The sequence below is a fragment of the Neoarius graeffei genome, chromosome 14 (assembly GCF_027579695.1).
Source record: "Neoarius graeffei isolate fNeoGra1 chromosome 14, fNeoGra1.pri, whole genome shotgun sequence".
NCBI lineage: Eukaryota > Metazoa > Chordata > Actinopteri > Siluriformes > Ariidae > Neoarius > Neoarius graeffei.
Window position 1 is genome coordinate 64,828,247 of NC_083582.1, and position 21,584 is coordinate 64,849,830.

The window sequence follows — 21,584 nt, forward strand, 5'->3', positions numbered from 1 at the left end:
TCTCACACACACACACACACACACACACACACACACACACACACACACACACCAGTGAATGACTAATAAGCTGCAGCAGTAGCGCAAAAAAAAAAACAACACCCAGCATCCCATCAGCCAGCAATCTTGCTGTGTGTTCTAAAGCTTGTCAAGTTGGGTGCCAGAGATCCACAAAAACAGTCTTCAGCTTCAATTCCTAACTACATCTCAGTTCAGCCAGCTCGGGGGATCAATCCAGGACATGAGTACCACCAGTAATTATAAGTAACATTGAGCTGAATTCTGATCTCCTGATCCTTATTAATCCAACTGAGATTAATATCGAGGGAAACAGTGAAATACTCTTAACCAGAGAAAAGTGCTCTCATTTTATTTCTATGTCATGTCTGAAACTCACATGGACTAGATGTGAGCAAAAGAGCAATAACATAACAGTAGCTTTTCGTGATCGGACAACATGGTCTCATAAAACTTGATACACTTTCAAAAGCCAGTGCACGGTTTATACGCAAGCCTATGTGAAGCAGCCGCAAGGTGACAGAATGCGACTGCGTTTTCCAAAGTAGAAAAAAAATTGACATTAAAAGTGACGTTACAGGGCGGCACGGTGGTGTAGTGGTTAGCGCTGTCGCCTCACAGCAAGAAGGTCCTGGGTTCAAGCCCCGTGGCCGGCGAGGGCCTTTCTGTGTGGAGTTTGTATGTTGTCCGCGTGGGTTTCCTCCGGGTGCTCCGGTTTCCCCCACAGTCCAAAGACATGCAGGTTAGGTTAACTGGTGACTCTAAATTGACCGTAGGTGTGAGTGTGAATGGTTGTCTGTGTCTATGTGTCAGCCCTGTGATGACCTGGCGACTTGTCCAGGGTGTACCCCGCCTCTCGCCCGTAGTCAGCTGGGATAGGCTCCAGCTTGCCTGCGACCCTGTAGACGGATAAAGCGGCTACAGATAATGAGATGAGATGAGTGACATTACAAGGGCTTTTTTTTTTGAGAGAGAAACAAATATTGTGGTGCCGGTGAAAAGATGTTCCGTTAGTGAGAAAATATGAGGAGATTTAAGATATATTGAACTGAAAATACTCCTTTGCCAGCATTCCAACTTTGAAATGTCACTAAAATTAACATTTTTGGGACATTCACTGGTCGAACAAGCAGCTCTCCTTTATTTGTTTGTTTTTTTCCGGACAGATACAATAACCTCTTCATCGCCAATCTTTATGTAAAATTTGTTACTGAGCATATGTGTGGGTATGTGTGTGTGCTCGCTCACCGGGCAGTTACGCAGGTCTCCCATGGTGCTCGCATTGCGCAGAAGCTCCCCAAACATGTCCGGGGTCGGCTTCTCCCTGCATTCAAGCATTCGCACGGCCTGGTTACTGCAGCAGAGGAGCAAAGACACGAACATGTCCTCAAGCACCAGCTATATACGCATGCAAAACCACTGCATTTATGCAACAACAGTCAAGACATACAAATATCAGGACATTTCTGTGGCCTGAGAAACCCTGTACATTTAAACCTACTGAGAATGGAAATTGACAGAAATTGTAATTTGTGAAGCAGCTATCTTTTTTTAAAATGGCAATATGAATTCAACATTCAAAGGTATTTTCAAATTAAGTTCCAAATCCATATAATTCATGAATATACAACATTTTCAGAGGGAAAAATGTGTGGTTAGCTTTGACCGGTATAGACGTATGGTACATAGATGCCACAAAAAAGGTTTTGATATAATAACCAGGATAACCTTGTTATTATACCAAAACCATTTTTGTGGCATCGGCGTTCATCCAAGGATAAATAAATGTATTAAGGATAAAATTAGCTCATATGTTTAAAGTTGGGCAGCACGGTGGTGTAGTGGTTAGCGCTGTCGCCTCACAGCAAGAAGGTCCGGGTTCGAGCCCCGTGGCTGGCAAGGGCCTTTCTGTGCGGAGTTTGCATGTTCTCCCCGTGTCCGCGTGGGTTTCCTCCGGGTGCTCCGGTTTCCCCCACAGTCCAAAGACATGCAGGTTAGGTTAACTGGTGACTCTAAATTGACCATAGGTGTGAATGGTTGTCTGTGTCTATGTGTCAGCCCTGTGATGACCTGGCAACTTGTCCAGGGTGTACCCCGCCTTTCGCCCGTAGTCAGCTGGGATAGGCTCCAGCTTGCCTGCGACCCTGTAGAACAGGATAAAGCGGCTAGAGATAATGAGATGAGATGTTTAAAGTCTTTAATTTTCTGTAAAGCTGCTTTGCGACAATGTCTGTTGTCAAGAGCACTATACAAATAAACTTGACTTGATAACCTTCCATTGGAGTCCAGAGTTGGAAAGTTTTAGAAACAGGCTTGTAAAACTTTCTCTGCTTTACCACGTAGGCAGATGTTTCTCTGCTAAAACATCTGCTTTATCCTCAGACCTTCACTGTTAGAGTGTAACAATTGCAGTTTTGATCTTATGTTTTGTAATCGTGCGTTTTATACATTTATTGACTTCTCCAAGACTGCACTTAGATGTCCGTTTGAAGTAAGTTTGGAGTAAGGAGGTCTGGTGGTGCAATGGTTAGCCTTAAAGCAAGAAGGTTCTGGGTGCTCTGGTTTGGTGTCCTCCCAAAGTCCAAAGACATTAGGTCATTAGGATTAGGTCAACTGGATACTCGAAATAGTCTAAATTGGTTGTCTGTATCTGTGTTAGCCCTGCGATAGATTGGCGTCCTGCCCAGGGTGAACCCCACCTCTCGCCCAATGTCAGTTGGGATTGGCTCCAGCTTCCTCTGTGTCCCTGACAGATAAGTGGAATAGATAATGGATGGATGGATTAAGTAGGCTTTTCATTCCTTTCTTAGTACAGGGAAATATGTTGACTCTCTTCTCTGTGGTGACTGTTATTATAGATAGTGTGGCTGTGTGGGAGTGGTCAAGCATCAGCTGCAGATGGAGAGGAGGCGGGTCGAACCAGCAGGTAACAAGACATAGGTGAGATGGTTTGACCCACCTTCAATCCGTCCACAGCTGATGCTCGACCACGCCCACTCTGCTACATATAGACACTTCAATTATGACCAATTAAAATGTAACATAATTATTAGTATAAACAGGCATATCAGACGCTCGCTGGCTGTGCTGTGAAAATTGTGCATGCAGACGCTCATCTAAGTTTCCAAATCTGTCATTGCTTAACTCTTGAATATTTTCTATCATGAATACTATCATTAAAAAGCTCATAATTTCTGCTTTCCAAAGAAATTTATCTTGTTAAGATCTGTTTGGGAGTACACGGGAAAGCGGTCAGGCTCTCCCTCTCTCTGTTCTGATCAGTTTTACTTGTGAATATCAATCAGATAACTTTTACAGGGATGTTCTCTCGCTCTCACTGTTTCTGGTGAAGGATTCAGCAAAATTTTCCGTCAGCTAGTTTTGATGTTATGATTCACGGGAGACACTGAAGTGATTTTTCGTAGCTTTACCTACTTATTTTTTTCAAATCAAACTGATTCATGTAAATAAATAACTATTTTAGAATAAAACTGTAGTTGTTTTGATGAAAAATATTGAGATCTTAGTGGTCGGAATGAGATTAAAAAAAACGGAAGTCAGAAACGTGAGTGTCAATTTCAGTTCAGTTAATGTGAATTGTTTATGGGATGTGGCTCACACAGTTTTTTCGAGGTTCGCCTTGAAAGCTGTGAATATTAATCAAAATAATCATTTATATCCTTCATATAAACACTAGTAGGCCCTATTTAGAAATACAAAGGCCTACAGAGCACAAAGAGGGTATTAGAAATAATCTTTTATTACTTTTTGATTTTCATCGAGAATGGTAGATGTGAATGACATTCAGTGCTTATTGATGCATATTTTATAATTAACATTGATTTCTCCTGCTGTGTGATGTATAAATGAGAGTTAAGATCAGCTTTATATGTATATTGCACAAATAAAGCCATTTGGTGAAACTTTGAAGAAGAGTGTACCGATTTAACATTTTTACCTGATGAGCATAATTAATACTAATTAAATACTAGTTTGCATAATGTGTTTTTACTAATTTTTCAAACTTTGTATTTAGTATACAAATATCTATGTGCCTGCCGATTTCCATGTAAATATCTTGAAAAATAAGAAAAGCTATTAAGAAAAAAACATTTTGATCTCTGGTTAACGTGGCCCATTTTGGACCATGTGATCCTCATACAGAATATTACGTCAGTTTTCTAAAAATTAATCAGTTTCTTCAATCTTCGATTTGTGATATCTCAAGAACGGATAAATATATTTTAATTCTGTTAAAAGTATGTTGTTCTGAATTCAATGGGACCATCTCATCTCATCATCTCATTATCTCTAGCCACTTTATCCTGTTCTACAGGGTCACAGGCAAGCTGGAGCCTATCCCAGCTGACTACGGGTGAAAGGCGGGGTACACCCTGGACAAGTCGCCAGGTCATCACAGGGCTGACACATAGACACAGACAACCATTCACACTCACATTCACACCTACGGTCAATTTAGAGTCACCAGTTAACCTAACCTGCATGTCTTTGGACTGTGGGGGAAACCGGAGCACCCGGAGGAAACCCACGCGGACACGGGGAGAACATGCAAACTCTGCACAGAAAGGCCCTCGCCGGCCATGGGGCTCGAACCCGGACCTTCTTCCTGTGAGGCGACAGCGCTAACCACTACACCACCGTGCCGCCTCAATGGGACCAGTTTCAAGCAATTTGGATTGAATTAGAATTTTCACTTGATATGCCTAGTATAAAACATTCACATTTTAGTGAGCAGTACACATCTATGCCTGTTTGGGGTGGCACGGTGGTGTAGTGGTTAGCGCTGTCGCCTCACAGCAAGAAGGTTCTGGGTTCGAGCCCAGTAGCTGACGAGGGCCTTTCTGTGTGGAGTTTGCATGTTCTCCCCGTGTCTGTGTGGGTTTCCGCCGGATGCTCTGGTTTCCCCCATAGTTCAAACATGGGGCAGCCATGGCCTGAAGGTTGAAGAACATGAAGTGCCCTTGAGCAAGGGCACCTAACCCTTAACTGCTCCCTGGGTTCTGTAGCATAGCTGCCCACTGTTCTGGTTATGTGTGTGCTCATTGCTCACTTGTGTGTGTGTGTGTGTGTGTGTGTGTTCACTGCTTCAGATGGGTTAAATTTCACTGTGTGCCCAAGTGTACATATGACAAATAAATGCTGCTTGGCTTATTGACCACTGCACAGCTGTGTGCTCAAATGAGATGCGAGCTCCACTTATTATTAAATAAATCTTCCTCGTAACGCTGACAGTTCACAAATACCACTCCCAGACACTTTAAATGTATCTAATAAACGTGTCAAACAAGTTGTCTCTATAAAAGACACATAAGTTGCCTCTATAAAGTCCTCATGAAGCAGTTACTGGTTCTCTACAAATCAGCATTCACTTGGAGGCATGAGAGGCAAATGGATCTGCGCTTCATTTAAGTATCTATCACTGCATTAATTGCAGTAGCTGTGTTTTCGAAGCTAATATTTCCCAACGCTTCCTTCACTACTTCAGCAGTACATCTCCACCACTGCACTGATTGTCAGCATGTCCTGATGATGGGGGAAATGTGCCGAGACAGACCCCCAAGGGCTCGACAACATCTCCACACACACATACAGAGACAAACAGCCACACACACTGGATCCAATCAATCAGATTGTAGCTCTCAACACAGCATGACTTTATAGATTGTCCTATTGTGACGGTTCTGATGGAAGAATGTCAATTAACCCTGGAAATGAAAGGGGCCACTGTACTCGCCTTGTGTTCAGATTTTGGCTGATCAGGCACAAACATATACATTATACTTCCTGCACTGACATATTCACTAAAATGCTCATTTGTATGCAGTGTATGTATTATTGAAAATAAATCTGAGGATTAGGAGAATTAACCGAGTCAGACATGGCGACATTCAGGAATTATTTATTAGTCATGACAGAAAAAGAAAAGAAAATTGCTCATCTATCCAGTTGTCTAAAAGTCCGCATGTACAAGCACATAGTAATCGTTTTTAAATAACTTTATCCTCTGGGATATTCCAGAAACCATTTAAGAATGAAAAAGCAGCACTTTCGATCTTCCACTGTGTGACATGGTGGAAATTGGAACTGATTTAAGTTCAATTTCGTGAAGGTGACAAATAATGTTCACCATTTTCTTTGCTGCTTCCCACCTCACTCAGCACTTCTGCACATTCTGGACAGCACGATTTAACAGTCCCATCACTTGTAATGCTGAAATATCTGACCTTTCTTTTCAGCGCTTCTTATATTAGTTATTTAGTTTGACAATTTGGACTGCACTTACCAGTTTATGCTAACCTTGCAGTTTTCTATAAATTTCACGGAACATTGTGTCCATTGTGCAAACCTACATTTTTCCTTTAACCACAAAACTGAATTATTAATGTGTATGTCTCGAAGATTTATGTATAGGGAGGGAAAGTGAAACACAGCGATCCTAGTGGTAGCGTTCCTAAGCCGAGAGCCATACTATTGAAAATCCCATAGACCCGATTTTTTTTTAAAATCCCACGAAGTTATGACATGGAACTTGTACACCTCCAAAAAATATGTTGCATATGTTGGGATTATCTATTAACTGTGAAAGTATCAGGTGAAATTTCGCTGTCTTTTAAAAGATCGAAATTGCGCCTAACCTGTCAGAAACGGACTACAACCAAACTGTCTAGTCAGAGCCGCTCATATTACGTCAGCAGTAGGCTTAGCTATCTGATCTGTAATGGTTATCCCCACGAGGAATGCATTTCTTATTGGTACAGAAATACTCCGCCAACCACACTATACAAATCGGCATGTTGATGTAGGCTACTCACCGGCCGCTACAGATTTGGAAAGGTGCTAGACTTGCGGTGATGTCACATACAGTACGCGACGTCGGGTCCGTGTAGTCTTTGATCAGCTTCTTAAAAAACATTCAAAACAATTCAAATCGGTGGAAAAAATAAAGTATGATCACCAGGATCGATAGAACTGCCCGACATGCACAACATATGGACGCCATTGTCTTAACTTTGAAGTGTAACCCGAAATGTAATTTTTTGAAAAGATATTCCCATTCATTTTGCCATATAGGTTGGAACGCATCCAGTAGGGGGCGATGAAATTACTTTCCCTCCCTATTGTATAAATCACTGCAAATACGCCTGTTCAAACTTCCAGTTTAGGCCACACCCACTTCATGTTGAAATCCAAATACAAATATAGATAGTGCTTGGATTGGATTGGATTGGATTGGATTGGATTGGATTGGATTATCTTTTATGTCTCCTAGGGTTAATTTGATTCACAGCAATTAGCCAACACAAATATACACTCAGGCACATAAAACATGACACAGAAAATAGTAAACATAGACATTATTACACATATCAAAAATGTAAGATCACAATACTGTATATTCAATACTGTAAATTCAAAAATAACAAAATGACCTAAAGCTTATTAAGGAACCCAACAGCTGCTGGGACAAATGATCTCAAGTATCTCTGATTTAGATACCTTATATAGAACATCTTTTATATACATCTCACACACCCTTCTTCAAAAGTATTGGAGTGGCAAGTACAATTCCTTTGTCTTTTTGCTATATCTTAAAGACCTTTGGATTTGAACTTGGGGGGAACCATGGCCTAATGGTTAGAGAAGCAGCTTTGAGCCCAAAATGTCACCAGTTCAATTCCCTGGCCAAGCAGAAATGGCCTGAGCAAGGCACTTAATCCCCAGGTTCCTCTGGGTACATTGTATGTCACTTTGAATAAGAGCATCTGCTAAATGCTGTTAATGGATCAGAATTTCAGCTTTTATATTTCCCAATATTTACATCTAGATGTGTTTAAAAACTTAGAACATGGCACCTTTTGTTTGAACCCACCCATTTCTTTGAGTGATCAAAAATATTGGAACACGTGCCTGACAGCTGTATCTTGTTAGATTAATTTCTAGCTCTGAATGCCTACTGTTGGCTTGAGAATAGACAAAAAGGGTAAACAAACATGAAGACCAGAGCGCTGTCTATGAGAGAAAAGCAAGCCATTCTGAAGCTGAGAAAAGACAGAAACTCAATCACAGCCAGTGCACAAGTACTGGCAAAGCCAATACAACAATTTGGAATGTCCTGAAAAAGAAAAAAACACTGGTGTACTAACAACCTGACACTGAACAGATCAGCGAATGAAAAGTTGATGAAAGAAACATTATGAGATCTGTGAAGAAAAACCCAAACACAACAGTCAGTGACGTCACAAACAACGTCCGCATGGCGGGGTGACGGAATCACAATCCACCGTTTGAAGAGCAGAAATAAAGAAGCCATACCACAAGAAGCAAAACACTGTTCCAGTATTTTTTTTCCCCCTCACCTAAAAGTTAGGTGGTCTGCCACAAAAGGTGCCATGTTCTAACTGTTTAACTCATCTAGAAGTAAATATCAGGAAATGAAAGCTGAAATTCTGATCAATCATCTCATATTCATCTTTTGATCTCAAACCCAAATGTCTTCTGTGTACAGCGAAAACAAAAAGACGAGTCTTGCTGTTTCAATCCACTTGGAGGGGAACTGTAGGACAGATTGATCTGATAACCATCTGAGAGGGAGAATTATGGGAGTCCATTAAGAGGATGGGTGAAATGTATTGCATAAATTAATTTACGAAAAAGCTACTTACTTTTCAATGAATAAATATATTTCTCAAATTTTGCAGTTTTGAATATCAGTATACACTTGTGGGTGGCACGGTGGTGTAGTGGTTAGCGCTGTCGCCTCATAGCAAGAAGGTCTGGGTTCGAGCCCCGTGGCCGGCGAGGGCCTTTCTGTGTGGAGTTTGCATGTTCTCCCCGTGTCCGCGTGGGTTTCCTCCAGGTGCTCCGGTTTCCCCCACAGTCCAAAGACATGCAGGTTAGGTTAACTGGTGACTCTAAATTGACCGTAGGTGTGAATGTGAGTGTGAATGGTTGTCTGTGTCTATGTGTCAGCCCTGTGATGACCTGGCGACTTGTCCAGGGTGTACCCCGCCTTTCGCCCGTAGTCAGCTGGGATAGGCTCCAGCTTGCCTGCAACCCTGTAGAACAGGATAAAGCGGCTAGAGATAATGAGATGAGATGAGTATACACTTGTTAGTCAAAGGCAGCAAGAAAGTGAGATAGTTGTGGGATTACAACTTGTTTACATTTAATGGCATTTTTGGTGTGCTAATACTTTTGATAATACATTCTTATGAGAATGGTTTTCATTAAAAGTAAGCCAATTGTGTGTATATAACAGTTATTCCATGAAATCGAGTCATACATGAGCTGATAGCCGATGAGGCGCATAGCGCCGAGTCGGCTATCAGCGATGTACGACAAGATTGGGTGGAATAACTGTTTTATTCTATCCACATTCACTGAGCATTTTTTTTTTTGCAAATTTGATAAATAAAAATTTTGTCCAAAACATCTGACAAAATAATTTCTGCTTAGAATGTAAACAAACTGGCGAAATGACAGTAGCAATTTGTGAAAAATGCAATAATAATAATTCTTGGAAAAAAAAAAAGATACGTTCTTACCCATACTTGTCAACTTTTCAAAATTCTCATGGGCGAGAAAAGTGCGTGAACGACATTTTCAATTGGACGAGGGTATGATGCGCGGTTGAAACGATAAAAAACAGTGGATCCCAATTAATTGCAAACCATTTGAAATTTATACAATTAAAGAGTTTTTGAATTGTTGATATTGTTCTATCAATTACTCTAGGTTATGGGATTCATGTATCAGGCATGAGAGAGCTCAGAGTGAGAAATCTGAAATAATACTCGTCTTGAATTTTAATATAATAACAGTGAAAGGGAAGTCTTAAATCAGATTTTGAGCTGAAAAATCTCATGCCTGAATACTGTCTACATACAGAGACCCACAGAAAATAACGCAAGTGATGCTTTAGAAGAATGTTTATCATTTCTTAAAATAGTCACAGTGAATGAAAGTATTACTGGATTGCATCAAATGTGTTTTCCTTCTGTAAGCTCATGTAAAAATACAGAGAACTATAATATCATATATAAATTAAATTTTAATAGGATTTGACCAAAATAGTAACAACTCAATTAAATACTGCACTGTCTTAGCACTACTAAAATGCATCTCTCTCACTAAACACTTTCCAACAGAATTTTTAAAAAGCACTAGAAATCCTATCCAAATCCTATCGGAATGCATCAAAGGAATTTATCGCTCATTTGCAAACTTTGACTGAAAGTTTTCAAACAAAATTAAAAAATGGCGCTATAAATACTACCAATCAAAATATACTCCACAAAGAAATTCACTCGAATGCAAAATTTTAGTACGACCAAAATACACTCAGGGGTGGCACGGTAGTGTAGTGGTTAGCGCTGTCGCCTCACAGCAAGAAGGTCCGGGTTCGAGCCCCGTGGCCGGCGAGGGCCTTTCTGTGTGGAGTTTGCATGTTCTCCCCGTGTCCGCGTGGGTTTCCTCCAGGTGCTCCGGTTTCCCCCACAGTCCAAAGACATGCAGGTTAGGTTAACTGGTGACTCTAAATTGACCGTAGGTGTGAATGTGAGTGTGAATGGTTGTCTGTGTCTATGTGTCAGCCCTGTGATGACCTGGCGACTTGTCCAGGGTGTACCCCGCCTTTCGCCCGTAGTCAGCTGGGATAGGCTCCAGCTTGCCTGCGACCCTGTAGAACAGGATAAAGCGGCTACAGATAATGAGATGAGATGAGAAAATACACTCACTAGTAATCTTTCACTGAAAACCTCAAAACTCGATCAAAATCAATCACTTTCCAGATAATTCACTTGTAAACTTTCACTTAAAAATTTCAAACATAATTCAAAATAGCACTAAGACACTCCCACACTATTCAAATACACTCACCAAACAAATTCTCTGTCATGCAAAATTTCACGAAACACTTTAGAAGTTGTACAGTTTGTTTCTGAAATGGTCTGGAAGATGAGTTTAATTTCACACTCAAATGTCCATTACAGTATATTCTGATTTAAGGTATCTTTACCTTAAAATGTGTAACTGGCTGGTCGAACATTTGCTTATCCATGGAAATTCATTCTCCCATGCAACCTGGAATTTGCATTCATATTTTTGCCATTTGGTATTGGGTTTAGTGGCCATGATGAATGACTGCTTGTAAAAAATGTCGGACAGCCTGGGTAAATCCTACATTACGGAAGTGACTGTCATTCTGTTCGTTCTCATTCTCATCTCATTATCTCTAGCCGCTTTATCCTGTCCTACAGGGTCGCAGGCAAGCTGGAGCCTATCCCAGCTGACTACGGGCGAAAGGCGGGGTACACCCTGGACATATGTAGTGAAAATTCATTATGTCTGATCTCATCTCATCTCATTATCTCTAGCCGCTTTATCCTTCTACAGGGTCGCAGGCAAGCTGGAGCCTATCCCAGCTGACTACGGGCGAAAGGCGGGGTACACCCTGGACAAGTCGCCAGGTCATCACAGGGCTGACACATAGACACAGACAACCATTCACACTCACACCTACGGTCAATTTAGAGTCACCAGTTAACCTAACCTGCATGTCTTTGGACTGTGGGGGAAACCGGAGCACCCGGAGGAAACCCACGCGGACACGGGGAGAACATGCAAACTCCACACAGAAAGGCCCTCGCCGGCCCCGGGGCTCGAACCCAGGACCTTCTTGCTGTGAGGCGACAGCGCTAACCACTACACCACCGTGCCGCCCCATTATGTCTGATAATTATAACTATTCTTTTAAGTTCGTTTCTTAAGACACGTATTTTTAAGTATGTTACCTTGCTTGTTGACAGTTTCGGCGAACACTTCCGCCTTCTTCAAAACAGTCACCAGATGTCGAGTGGTGACGTGCCTTATCAGCTGATGTTACTCTATGGAGGCGTGAACGTCCCGCCCAATTTGACAGGTAGTCCACGCCTCCTGCTGTCAGGTCGCTGCCCCAGGACTGCGCTCCAGGTATGTGACAGCGCGTACGCTCCCTCATCCCGGTTCATGGTCCTCTGCGCCCGCTTACGTATCTCCACTGCCTCCAAAATCCAACGCTGATATCTATTCTCTTCAGCGTGAATGACTCTGGCCTCTTCCCAATTCATAATATGATTTTGTCGTTTGCAGTGGTCTGAAATGGCTGATTTTAAGTTTTCTTGGCTTGCTTTTTCTTTTTCGGATCTTGTGAGTCTTTTTGTTGTTTCTTTCTCACAATCTAATTGGTGTTCTTTCCTGCGAGTGTGGAAGCATCTGCCCGTTTCACCAATATAGACTTTATTGCATGACCGGCAAGGAATTTCATATATGATATTGCATTTATTGTCCGGTTGTATTTTGTCTTTGGGGTGAACTAGCAGCTGTCGGAGGTTCTTGTATGGTTTGACCGGGGTGTTGATGTGGTATTTCCTCATGGATCGTTGGATGCGTTCTGTAACTCCTTTTATGTATGGTAATGTGACAAAGCCCCGGTTTGTTTTTTCTGTGTTTTTTCTTGTCTGTTTGTTTCTTTCCTTTTTTTGTGTCTGTGATTTTCCTTTTCGAATTGCATCTGGTGCATCTGGGCATCTGGTGACTGTTTTGAAGAAGGCGGAAGTGTTCGCCGAAACTGTCAACAAGCGAGGTAACATACTTAAAAATACGTGTCTTAAGAAACGAACTTAAAAGAATACACCCTGGACAAGTCGCCAGGTCATCACAGGGCTGACACATAGACACCCATTCACACTCACACCTACGGTCAATTTAGAGTCACCAGTTAACCTAACCTGCATGTCTTTGGACTGTGGGGGAAACCGGAGCACCCGGAGGAAACCCACGCGGACACGGGGAGAACATGCAAACTCCGCACAGAAAGGCCCTCGCCAGCCACGGGGCTCGAACCCGGACCTTCTTGCTGTGAGGTGACAGCGCTAACCACTACACCACCGTGCCGCCTCGTTCTGTTCGTTGATTGGTTAAAAATCAGTTGACGTCAGCAGTGATTCTCATACGATTCTGATTGGACATAATCGGGAGTATTTTTAACTTGGCGGTAGGGATTTCCCCAAACCGGGAGATTATCTAGTTTTTAACAAATACTATCGGGAGGCGGGAGACGGAGGCTAAAATCGGGAGCCTCCTGCCAAAATCGGGAGGGTTGGCAAGTATGCTTACCATCAAATACTTTCATTCCACATTTTGTTGCTTTTTTGTAAATTTGGGGTTTTGTTTCCGAGTCGAGTTTTTATTTCGTCCTCAGTTGGTTCAGCAACATGCTCCGCCATTTTGTTTTTCTCTACTCATGGTATATAAGCTGATAGCTTAGTAGTAGAGTAGCCAATCAGAGCATGCAATCGCTCATATCCAGTAAATGTGGACAGAATGAATGAATGAATGAATGAATGGGCAGCACAGTGTTGTAGCAGTTAGCACTGATGCCTCATGGCAAGAAGGTTCTGGGTTCGAGCCCAGTGGCTGACGGAGGCCTTTCTGTGTGGACTTTGCATGTTCTCCCTGTGTCTGTGTGGGTTTCCTTTGGGTGCTCCGGTTTCCCCCACAGTCCAACGACATGCGGTTAGGTTAACATGGGAGCAGCCATGGCCTGAGTTTGGGCTGAAGTGCCCTTGAGCAAGGCACCTAACCCCAACTGCTCCCCGGGTGCTGGAGCATAGCTGCCCACTGCTCTGGGTATGTGTTCACTGCTTAAGATGGGTTAAATGCAGAGGATGTGTGCTTAAGTTTGTGCTTGAGTGTACACTTGGGGGGAGAGAGAGAGAGAGAGAGAGAGAGATCTGAGCCTGCTGAGAGATAACAACAGGGGAACGTGCATCCAGCACACAGGAACACTCCGTACTTTTACTGCTACACTGTGATGCAGGCAGCCACACATTCTACTGCAGTGTGTGTGTGTGTGTGTGTGTGTGTGTGTGTGTGTGGTGGGACCGTGACAGGGGAGAGAGTGTCGGTAGAGAGAGGTAACTGGTATGATGAGTGTGAACAGGGATGATTGCGAGTGTGTAGCAAGTCATACCAACAGCTCAGAAGACATCTGCTCCCTCTCATGCCCGCCAAGCTTGGTGGACTAAATTAAATCAAACTCCACTGCTGCCCTCATGCCTACGATGGAGGTCAAAGCATGCCACTTCAAAAATACAAAGGCCTCTCTTGATAGATCGTTTACTGCTTTTCATTCGATTGGATTTTTTGTCCTCGGTCACAACCAGAGAAGAAACAGCAATCCACTTGGACAAAATGTCGACAGATTTCAGTGCTGATCTGCATTCCGACTGCACTCTGTCATTTTTAACACATGGCACTGACAGGTTATACACAAGAAGGAGAGAACACGCATCCCGTAAACACAAGGGATACAGAACACATTTATAATAATATAATTTAGTACGACCAAAATACACTCAGGGGTGGCACGGTGGTGTAGTGGTTAGCGCTGTCGCCTCACAGCAAGAAGGTCCGGGTTCGAGCCCCGTGGCCGGCGAGGGCCTTTCTGTGTGGAGTTTGCATGTTCTCCCCGTGTCCGCGTGGGTTTCCTCCGGGTGCTCCGGTTTCCCCCACAGTCCAAAGACATGCAGGTTAGGTTAACTGGTGACTCTAAATTGACCGTAGGTGTGAATGAGAGTGTGAATGGTTGTCTGTGTCTGTGTCAGCCCTGTGATGACCTGGCGACTTGTCCAGGGTGTACCCTGCCTTTCGCCCATAGTCAGCTGGGATAGGCTCCAGCTTGCCTGCGACCCTGTAGAAGGATAAAGCGGCTAGAGATAATGAGATGAGATGAGGCACTTCAAGAGGATTAGTGTGCATGTCTCATCTAAACACGCTCTCAGGACTCAAGAGGAAACGACGCTCTTCTTGACAAACAATGGACAGACTCAGAAGCTCTTTTAGCAGGAATAAGCATAAACCAAAGTACAGTAACAGCATTTTACATCCTGGCTACTGCTGTAAGTGAAAGAGATTTCATTCTGACAGCTGTGAACGTTGATTATTGTCAGAAAATCTCAAGTTCATACGCAATTCTTTGTCACTGTTGGATGTTTTCTTGAATTTAGCATCTAGGTGTCGCAGTAACAACTGATGAGTTTTCCCAGACCACCTAACCAATAATATTCTCTCAAAAAATTCAGTAGCTACTAGTATATCTGGTTAAAAAAAAAAAAAAAGCGACACATCCTCCAGACCCTGTCAAACACAGGGGTTTTGTTTTCCTCCCTAACCACCTGAATACATTATGCATTTCAAGACACGGCAAACTTTGGACACCCCTACTCATTTAGAGGTATTCTGTATTTTGACTATTTTCTACATTGTAGAACAATACTGAAGACATAAAAACTATGAAATAACACATATGGAACATATATGGAATACAAAGAAGTGTTAAAAAACCCAAAAAGTTTCATATTTTCGATTCTTCAAAGTCGCTACCGTTTACCTTGGTGATGCTTTGCACACTACTGGCATTACCTTAACCAGCTTAATGAGGTCGTTACCTGGAATACTTTTCAATTAACAGGTGCCTCATCAAAAGTTTATTAGTGCAATTTCTTGCCTTCTTAATGTGTTCGAGATCAAACAGTAAATAATAAAAATACAGTAAATAGCCCTATTCCATCCACACCTGTAGTAATCCATATTATTCTATCCACATTTAGTGGATATGAGCGATCGCGTGCTCTGATTGGCTACTCTACGACTAGACTATCAGCTCATATACCATGAGTAGAGAAAAACAAAATGGCGGAGCGTGTTGCTGAACCAACCGAGGATGAAATAAAAACTCGACTCGAAAACAAAACCCCCAAAAATACAAAAAAAGCAACAAAATATGGAATAAAAATATTTGATGGTAAGAACACAGGGCTCAACATTAAGGACTGCCCGATTGCCCGGGGCAAGTGGGATATGTCCCCGACATGCCTGACCGGGCAAATGAGCATATATTACGAATTAGCACCATAAAAATTAGGCTTTTTGATCTTTTATTTCAGTTCCTAAAAGCATCCCTCACTACATATCTGCCATTATGTCTTGGCTGTTTTCTTAGTCTCGGTTTCATTTACTGCTTTGCAAGTTATTTTATATCCCCCCCGCTGTTGTAGTATGGTACGCATACTGTTTATAGACCCCTTGTGCATGACGTCACGTATCACGTGATAATTACAGCTGGGGTCAGACAGACACCATCTTTCATGCAAGCAAGGCTTAATCTGTCTTCAATATTTTTCATTTTTGCACTGTTTTTTCTTGTTCACACAGAGAAATAGATAAAAGGCATTACCGTCTCCCTGCTCATCTCATTATCTCTAGCCGCTTTATCCTTCTACAGGGTCGCAGGCAAGCTGGAGCCTATCCCAGCTGACTACGGGCGAAAGGCGGGGTACACCCTGGACAAGTCGCCAGGTCATCACAGGGCTGACACATAGACACAAACAACCATTCACACTCACATTCACACCTACGGTCAATTTAGAGTCACCAGTTAACCTAACCTGCATGTCTTTGGACTGTGGGGGAAACCGGAGCACCCGGAGGAAACCTACGCGGACACGGGGAGAACATGCAAACTCCCACAGAAAGGCCCTCGTCGGCCACGGGGCTCGAACCCAGGACCTTCTTGCTGTGAGGCGACAGCGCTAACCACTACACCACCGTGCCGCCCCGGCTCCCCGCTATCAAGAAAAATGTTAACAAATAGAAGCAAATGCTTCAAGAACAACGAGGAAATGAGAGGTTAAAGAATACGAAGAGAGAAGTTCAGCCTGAAAACTCAAGAGAAATTCACGGTTGCATTTAAAATGTACCGCGAGTTGGCCTAGTGGTTAGCGTGTCCGCCTCTCGATTGGGAGATCGTGAGTTCTACTCATGGTTGTGTCATACCAAAGGCCATCATAAAAATGGTACCTACTACTGTCTGACAAGGCACGCTGCAATACAGATGCAAGTGGGGAGTCAAACTCTAGCGGTTACCAGAAGACTAGCCCCCCACTGTAACCCTAACTATGTAATAGATGAGAGGCCGAGGGCTATGGAGATCGGCGCTGCCGCATGGTGTGGGAAGGAATTTGATTGCATTTAAAATGTATTTTATAAAAACAAAGTTGGAAGTGAGTATGAAAGGGTTTGCTTAAGAATCTCGTTTTATTTTATTTTTTCTGTTCGCATTCGAGTAAACTCCTTCATGAAAGTGTTTGATTTTCTTACAAGTGAAGCCGCTTCCTTATTCGATACAGAAAACCCAGATTGGTTTCAAACAACTCAGGCATAAAAAACTCAACAAGGAGCGACATGCGCGATAAATCCTGAAAGAACAGAACAGATTAAGAGCAGAGAGAGCTGGAGCTTTGTTTCTGTTATCAGAGGAACACAGTCCTGGGCAAAATGTCTCCATGGAGTCAGAGTGTTGTAATGAACCTACAGTTCGAGAGAGTTCTACACAAATGCACTGAACTTTACAACAGCTGCATGCATGTGAAATGGAAATAAATCGAATAAGGCAGGAAAAACTATTTTGGATAAAATTGTTACTGTCCGTTTCACACTGATCAGCCTGTGTGACTCAGTTGTGCCTTTTGAATAATAATAATAATAATAATAATAATAATAATAATAATAATAAGTTCAACTTATATAGCGCCTTTCAAGAAACCCAAGGACACTTTACAATTATAGACAAAGAAAAAAAATAATAACAATAAAAAATAATAAATGAATAAATAATAAAAAATAAAAGTAAAAAGTCCACCAAGTAGGGGTCAGAATGTAATTCCAGTGGTGTAGCAGCCACAGTCCCATCAAAAGGTGCATGAAAACGAGTCCCACATCTCCAGCACCGCCGCCGTGACGCCGTCAGCCACATCGCTCAAACACCACGCCGTGGATCCACAAAGCGAGCACAGAAGCTCCGCCACGCAGAGCGCTGGTGTGTCCCAAACCGCCTGCACAGCCGCCGCGACGCCACCGAGCAACATCGCTTGGAACATCACGCCAAGCATTAAAGCGCAGAGCACTGGACAACCATGATGTAAAATGAGCAGCGAGCTCACTGCAGTCCACAGCTGGGAGCACAGGCATCACCCACAGCGAACCAAGGCCTGGAGGGAACCAACGCCCAAAACTGGGTCCGGAGCTACACCACAACCGGCGGACAAAACACTCAAACAAACATCAAACTACACAAACACACAGAAAAAATAAATAAATAAAATGAAAATTGAAAAAGAAAGAAAATAAAAATAAGATTAAAAAAAAGCTCTGGTGAGAAGCGGCAGCCAGAATGCGCACGACATACTCTCAACCGGAAACGGAAAAAAAAAAAAACTCGATTATTTTCGATTATTTTGAATCGAGAATAAATGAAGAGGGAACTGAACATTAACTGTTTACTGAAATTATATTTACAAGGGTGATTATAGTTACTGTAGATGTACAACTGGAATGTACTGATTCTGTTAGTGTTTATAATTACTGTACCATCCACGATTAGATAAAATTAAAATAAAATCTTACATTGTTTGAAAGTCTAGAGCAAGATATTTTGTTATTTTACAAATAACACTTCAGATATTGTTTTAACAATAATAAGCATCACTGTATAAATGATTGAGTGCAGATAGCTGTGTAATTAGATGTCCTTGGGGTTGTTGAGACATGGAGGGGTGGGAATACCATCCAGCCCACAGTTCAGGTCAGAGCCCTTTCAGAGTAAATACTTTGGCTTTTGCAGTATTCTGTCCCCTAAAGCTAATGTCAGGAAAAAAGTCCTTATACAAAGAAGGTTTTCTTGCTTTTGTAGGTTTTTTTTTAACTCTTCTTCCGTGTTGGGACTTTTCGGGGGGAAAAAGATATATTCCAACATGTAGCTAATGTTAACACTAGGCCACAAATCTGCACCGTCATTCCAGTCGTTTAGAGGAATTTTGTATGGATCATAACCACTAATAAATTCGAATTTCTGCATATATTTATCCTTTGCTTCTTTCTGATGAAGATTATCCAAGTAATCCGGGAGTAAAGCTTTTTTAGCTGTAGTTTTCTTCAGACAGCAGCAACAGACGCCAGACATCTCCGCTTGGCTTCACTGTGTGAACAAAGTTTGCTTGTCCCCCAGGCAGAGGGTAGTGAGGTAAATGTGATCTTCATTTTATGTTGCAATTCACAAATATTCTATGGTTTTCCTAAAAAAAAAAAAGTAGTACTCGCAAAATAGGGGAGCTACCCTAGCTATCCATTAATGTCAGTTTCCACCAGCCGGTGGGTGTGACGTTGCATGATAGGCTTCCACCCTCATTTTCCATGCTGTTCGGTCCCTTGTACCATTTGGGGCAAGTGATAATATTGGGGGGCAAGTGGAAATTAACCCCCACTTGCCCCCCAGGGCAAGTGGGTTTAAAAGTTAATGTCAAGCCCTGGAATGTATCTTTTTTTAATTTTTGAAGAATTATTATTATTATTATTATTATTATTATTATTATTATTATTATTATCAAATTTTTCACAAATTGCTCCTGTCATTTCGCTGGTTTGTTTACATTCTAAGTGGAAATGATTTTGTCGGAAGTTTTTATTTATCAAATTTGCAAAAAATAAAAATAAAAATGCTCTGTTTCTCAAAATCCAGTAAATATGGATAGAATAAAACAGCTATTCCATTCAATCTTGTTGTACATGGCTTATAGCCAACTCGGCACTATGCACCTCGTCAGCTATCAGCTCATGTATGACTCGATTTCATGGAATAACTTAAATATTTCAAGATCCACTCAACTAAGTAAAGAGAAATGACACTAAGACATGAAGTGTCTTTTAATGAATAAAAATCAAGAAAAAATACTGAATTAGAAGGTGTGTCCAAACTTTTGACTGGTACTGTACATTGGAAAAAGAAGACAATGCTTTTTTAGAATGATAATAATAATGGATCATATGAATAATCTTTTATAAAGAAAATGTCACTTAATTGCCAAAAGATTAATGGTGATTAATGGTGGCAATCAAAGCAAAGCAGACTGCAAACTGTGCTCTGAGACAATATCAAGATGAGGAACTGCAGCATCTTCCTGCAATACAAGTAAGTTTATTAAAACATAAAACTCCGCACAGGGAGTTTATTGTTAGCAGCATGCTAATTAACCCACCCACCATGATGTAGGCTCAGTGATATCTAAAAAGGAATATATATGTGAACCTTTGCTTTCAGTATCTGGTGTGACCCCCTTGTGCAGCAATAACTGCAACTAAACGTTTCCGGTAACTGTTGATCAGTTCTGCACACCGGCTTGCAGGAATTTTAGCCCGTTCCTCCGTACAGAACAGCTTCAACTCTGGGATGTTGGTGGGTTTCCTCACATGAACTGCTCGCTTCAGGTTCTTCCACAACATTTCGATTGGATTAAGGTCAGGACTTTGACTTGGCTATTCCAAAACATTAACTTTATTCTTCTTTAACCATTCTTTGGTAGAATGACTTGTGTGCTTAGGGTCGTTGTCTTGCTGCATGACCCACCTTCTCTTGAGATTCAGTTCATGGACAGATGTCCTGACATTTTCCTTCGGAATTTGCTGGTATAATTCAGAATTCATTGTTCCATCAATGATGGCAAGCCGTCCTGGCCCAGATGCAGCAAAACAGGCCCAAACTATGATACTACCACCACCATGTTTCACAGATGGGATAAGGTTCTTATGCTGGAATGCAGTGTTTTCCTTTCTCCAAACATAACGCTTCTCATTTAAACCAAAAAGTTCTATTTTGGTCTCATCCGTCCACAAAACATTTTTCCAATAGCCTTCTGGCTTGTCCACGTGATCTTTACCAAACTGCAGATGAGCAGCAATGTTCTTTTTGGAGAGCAGTGGCTTTCTCCTTGCAACCCTGCCATGCACACCATTGTTGTTCAGTGTTCTTCTGATGGTGGACTCATGAACATTAACATTAGCCAATGTGAGAGAGGCCTTCAGTTGCTTAGAAGTCACCCTGGGGTCCTTGGTGACTTCGCCAACTATTACACGCCTTGCTCTTGGAGTGATCTTTGTTGGTCGACCACTCCTGGGGAGGGTAACAATGGTCTTGAATTTCCTCCATTTGTACACAATCTGTCTGACTGTGGATTGGTGGAGTCCAAACTCTTTAGAGATGGTTTTGTAACCTTTTCCAGCCTGATGAGCATCAACAACGCTTTTTCTGAGGTCCTCAGAAATCTCCTTTGTTCGTGCCATGATACACTTCCACAAACGTGTGTTGTGAAGATCAGACTTTGATCGATCCCTGTTCTTTAAATAAAACAGGGTGCCCACTCACACCTGATTGTCATCCCACTGATTGAAAACACCTGACTCTAATTTCACCTTCAAATCAACTACTAAGCCTAAAGATTCACATACTTTTGCCAGTCAGAGATATGTAATATTGGATCATTTTCCTCAATAAATAAATGACCAAGTATAATATTTTTGTCTCATTTGTTTAACTGGGTTCTCTTTATCTACTTTTAGGACTTGTGTAAAAATCTGATGTTGTTTTAGGTCATATTTATGCAGAAATATAGAAA

The 21,584-nt window shown here is 41.9% G+C and overlaps 1 protein-coding gene across 7 annotated transcripts in view; it reads right to left on the reverse strand.

Annotated features, from left to right (window-relative positions):
• The window catches only part of usp54b (ubiquitin specific peptidase 54b), a 362,268-nt gene that overhangs the window by 70,756 nt on the left and 269,928 nt on the right, over positions 1 to 21,584 (reverse strand). For all 7 annotated transcript variants that reach the window (XM_060940231.1, XM_060940227.1, XM_060940226.1 and 4 more), the window contains one exon: positions 1,267 to 1,372. In XM_060940231.1, coding sequence (XP_060796214.1) covers positions 1,267 to 1,372 — 106 coding nt within the window. The remainder of the gene's footprint in view (positions 1 to 1,266; positions 1,373 to 21,584) is intronic.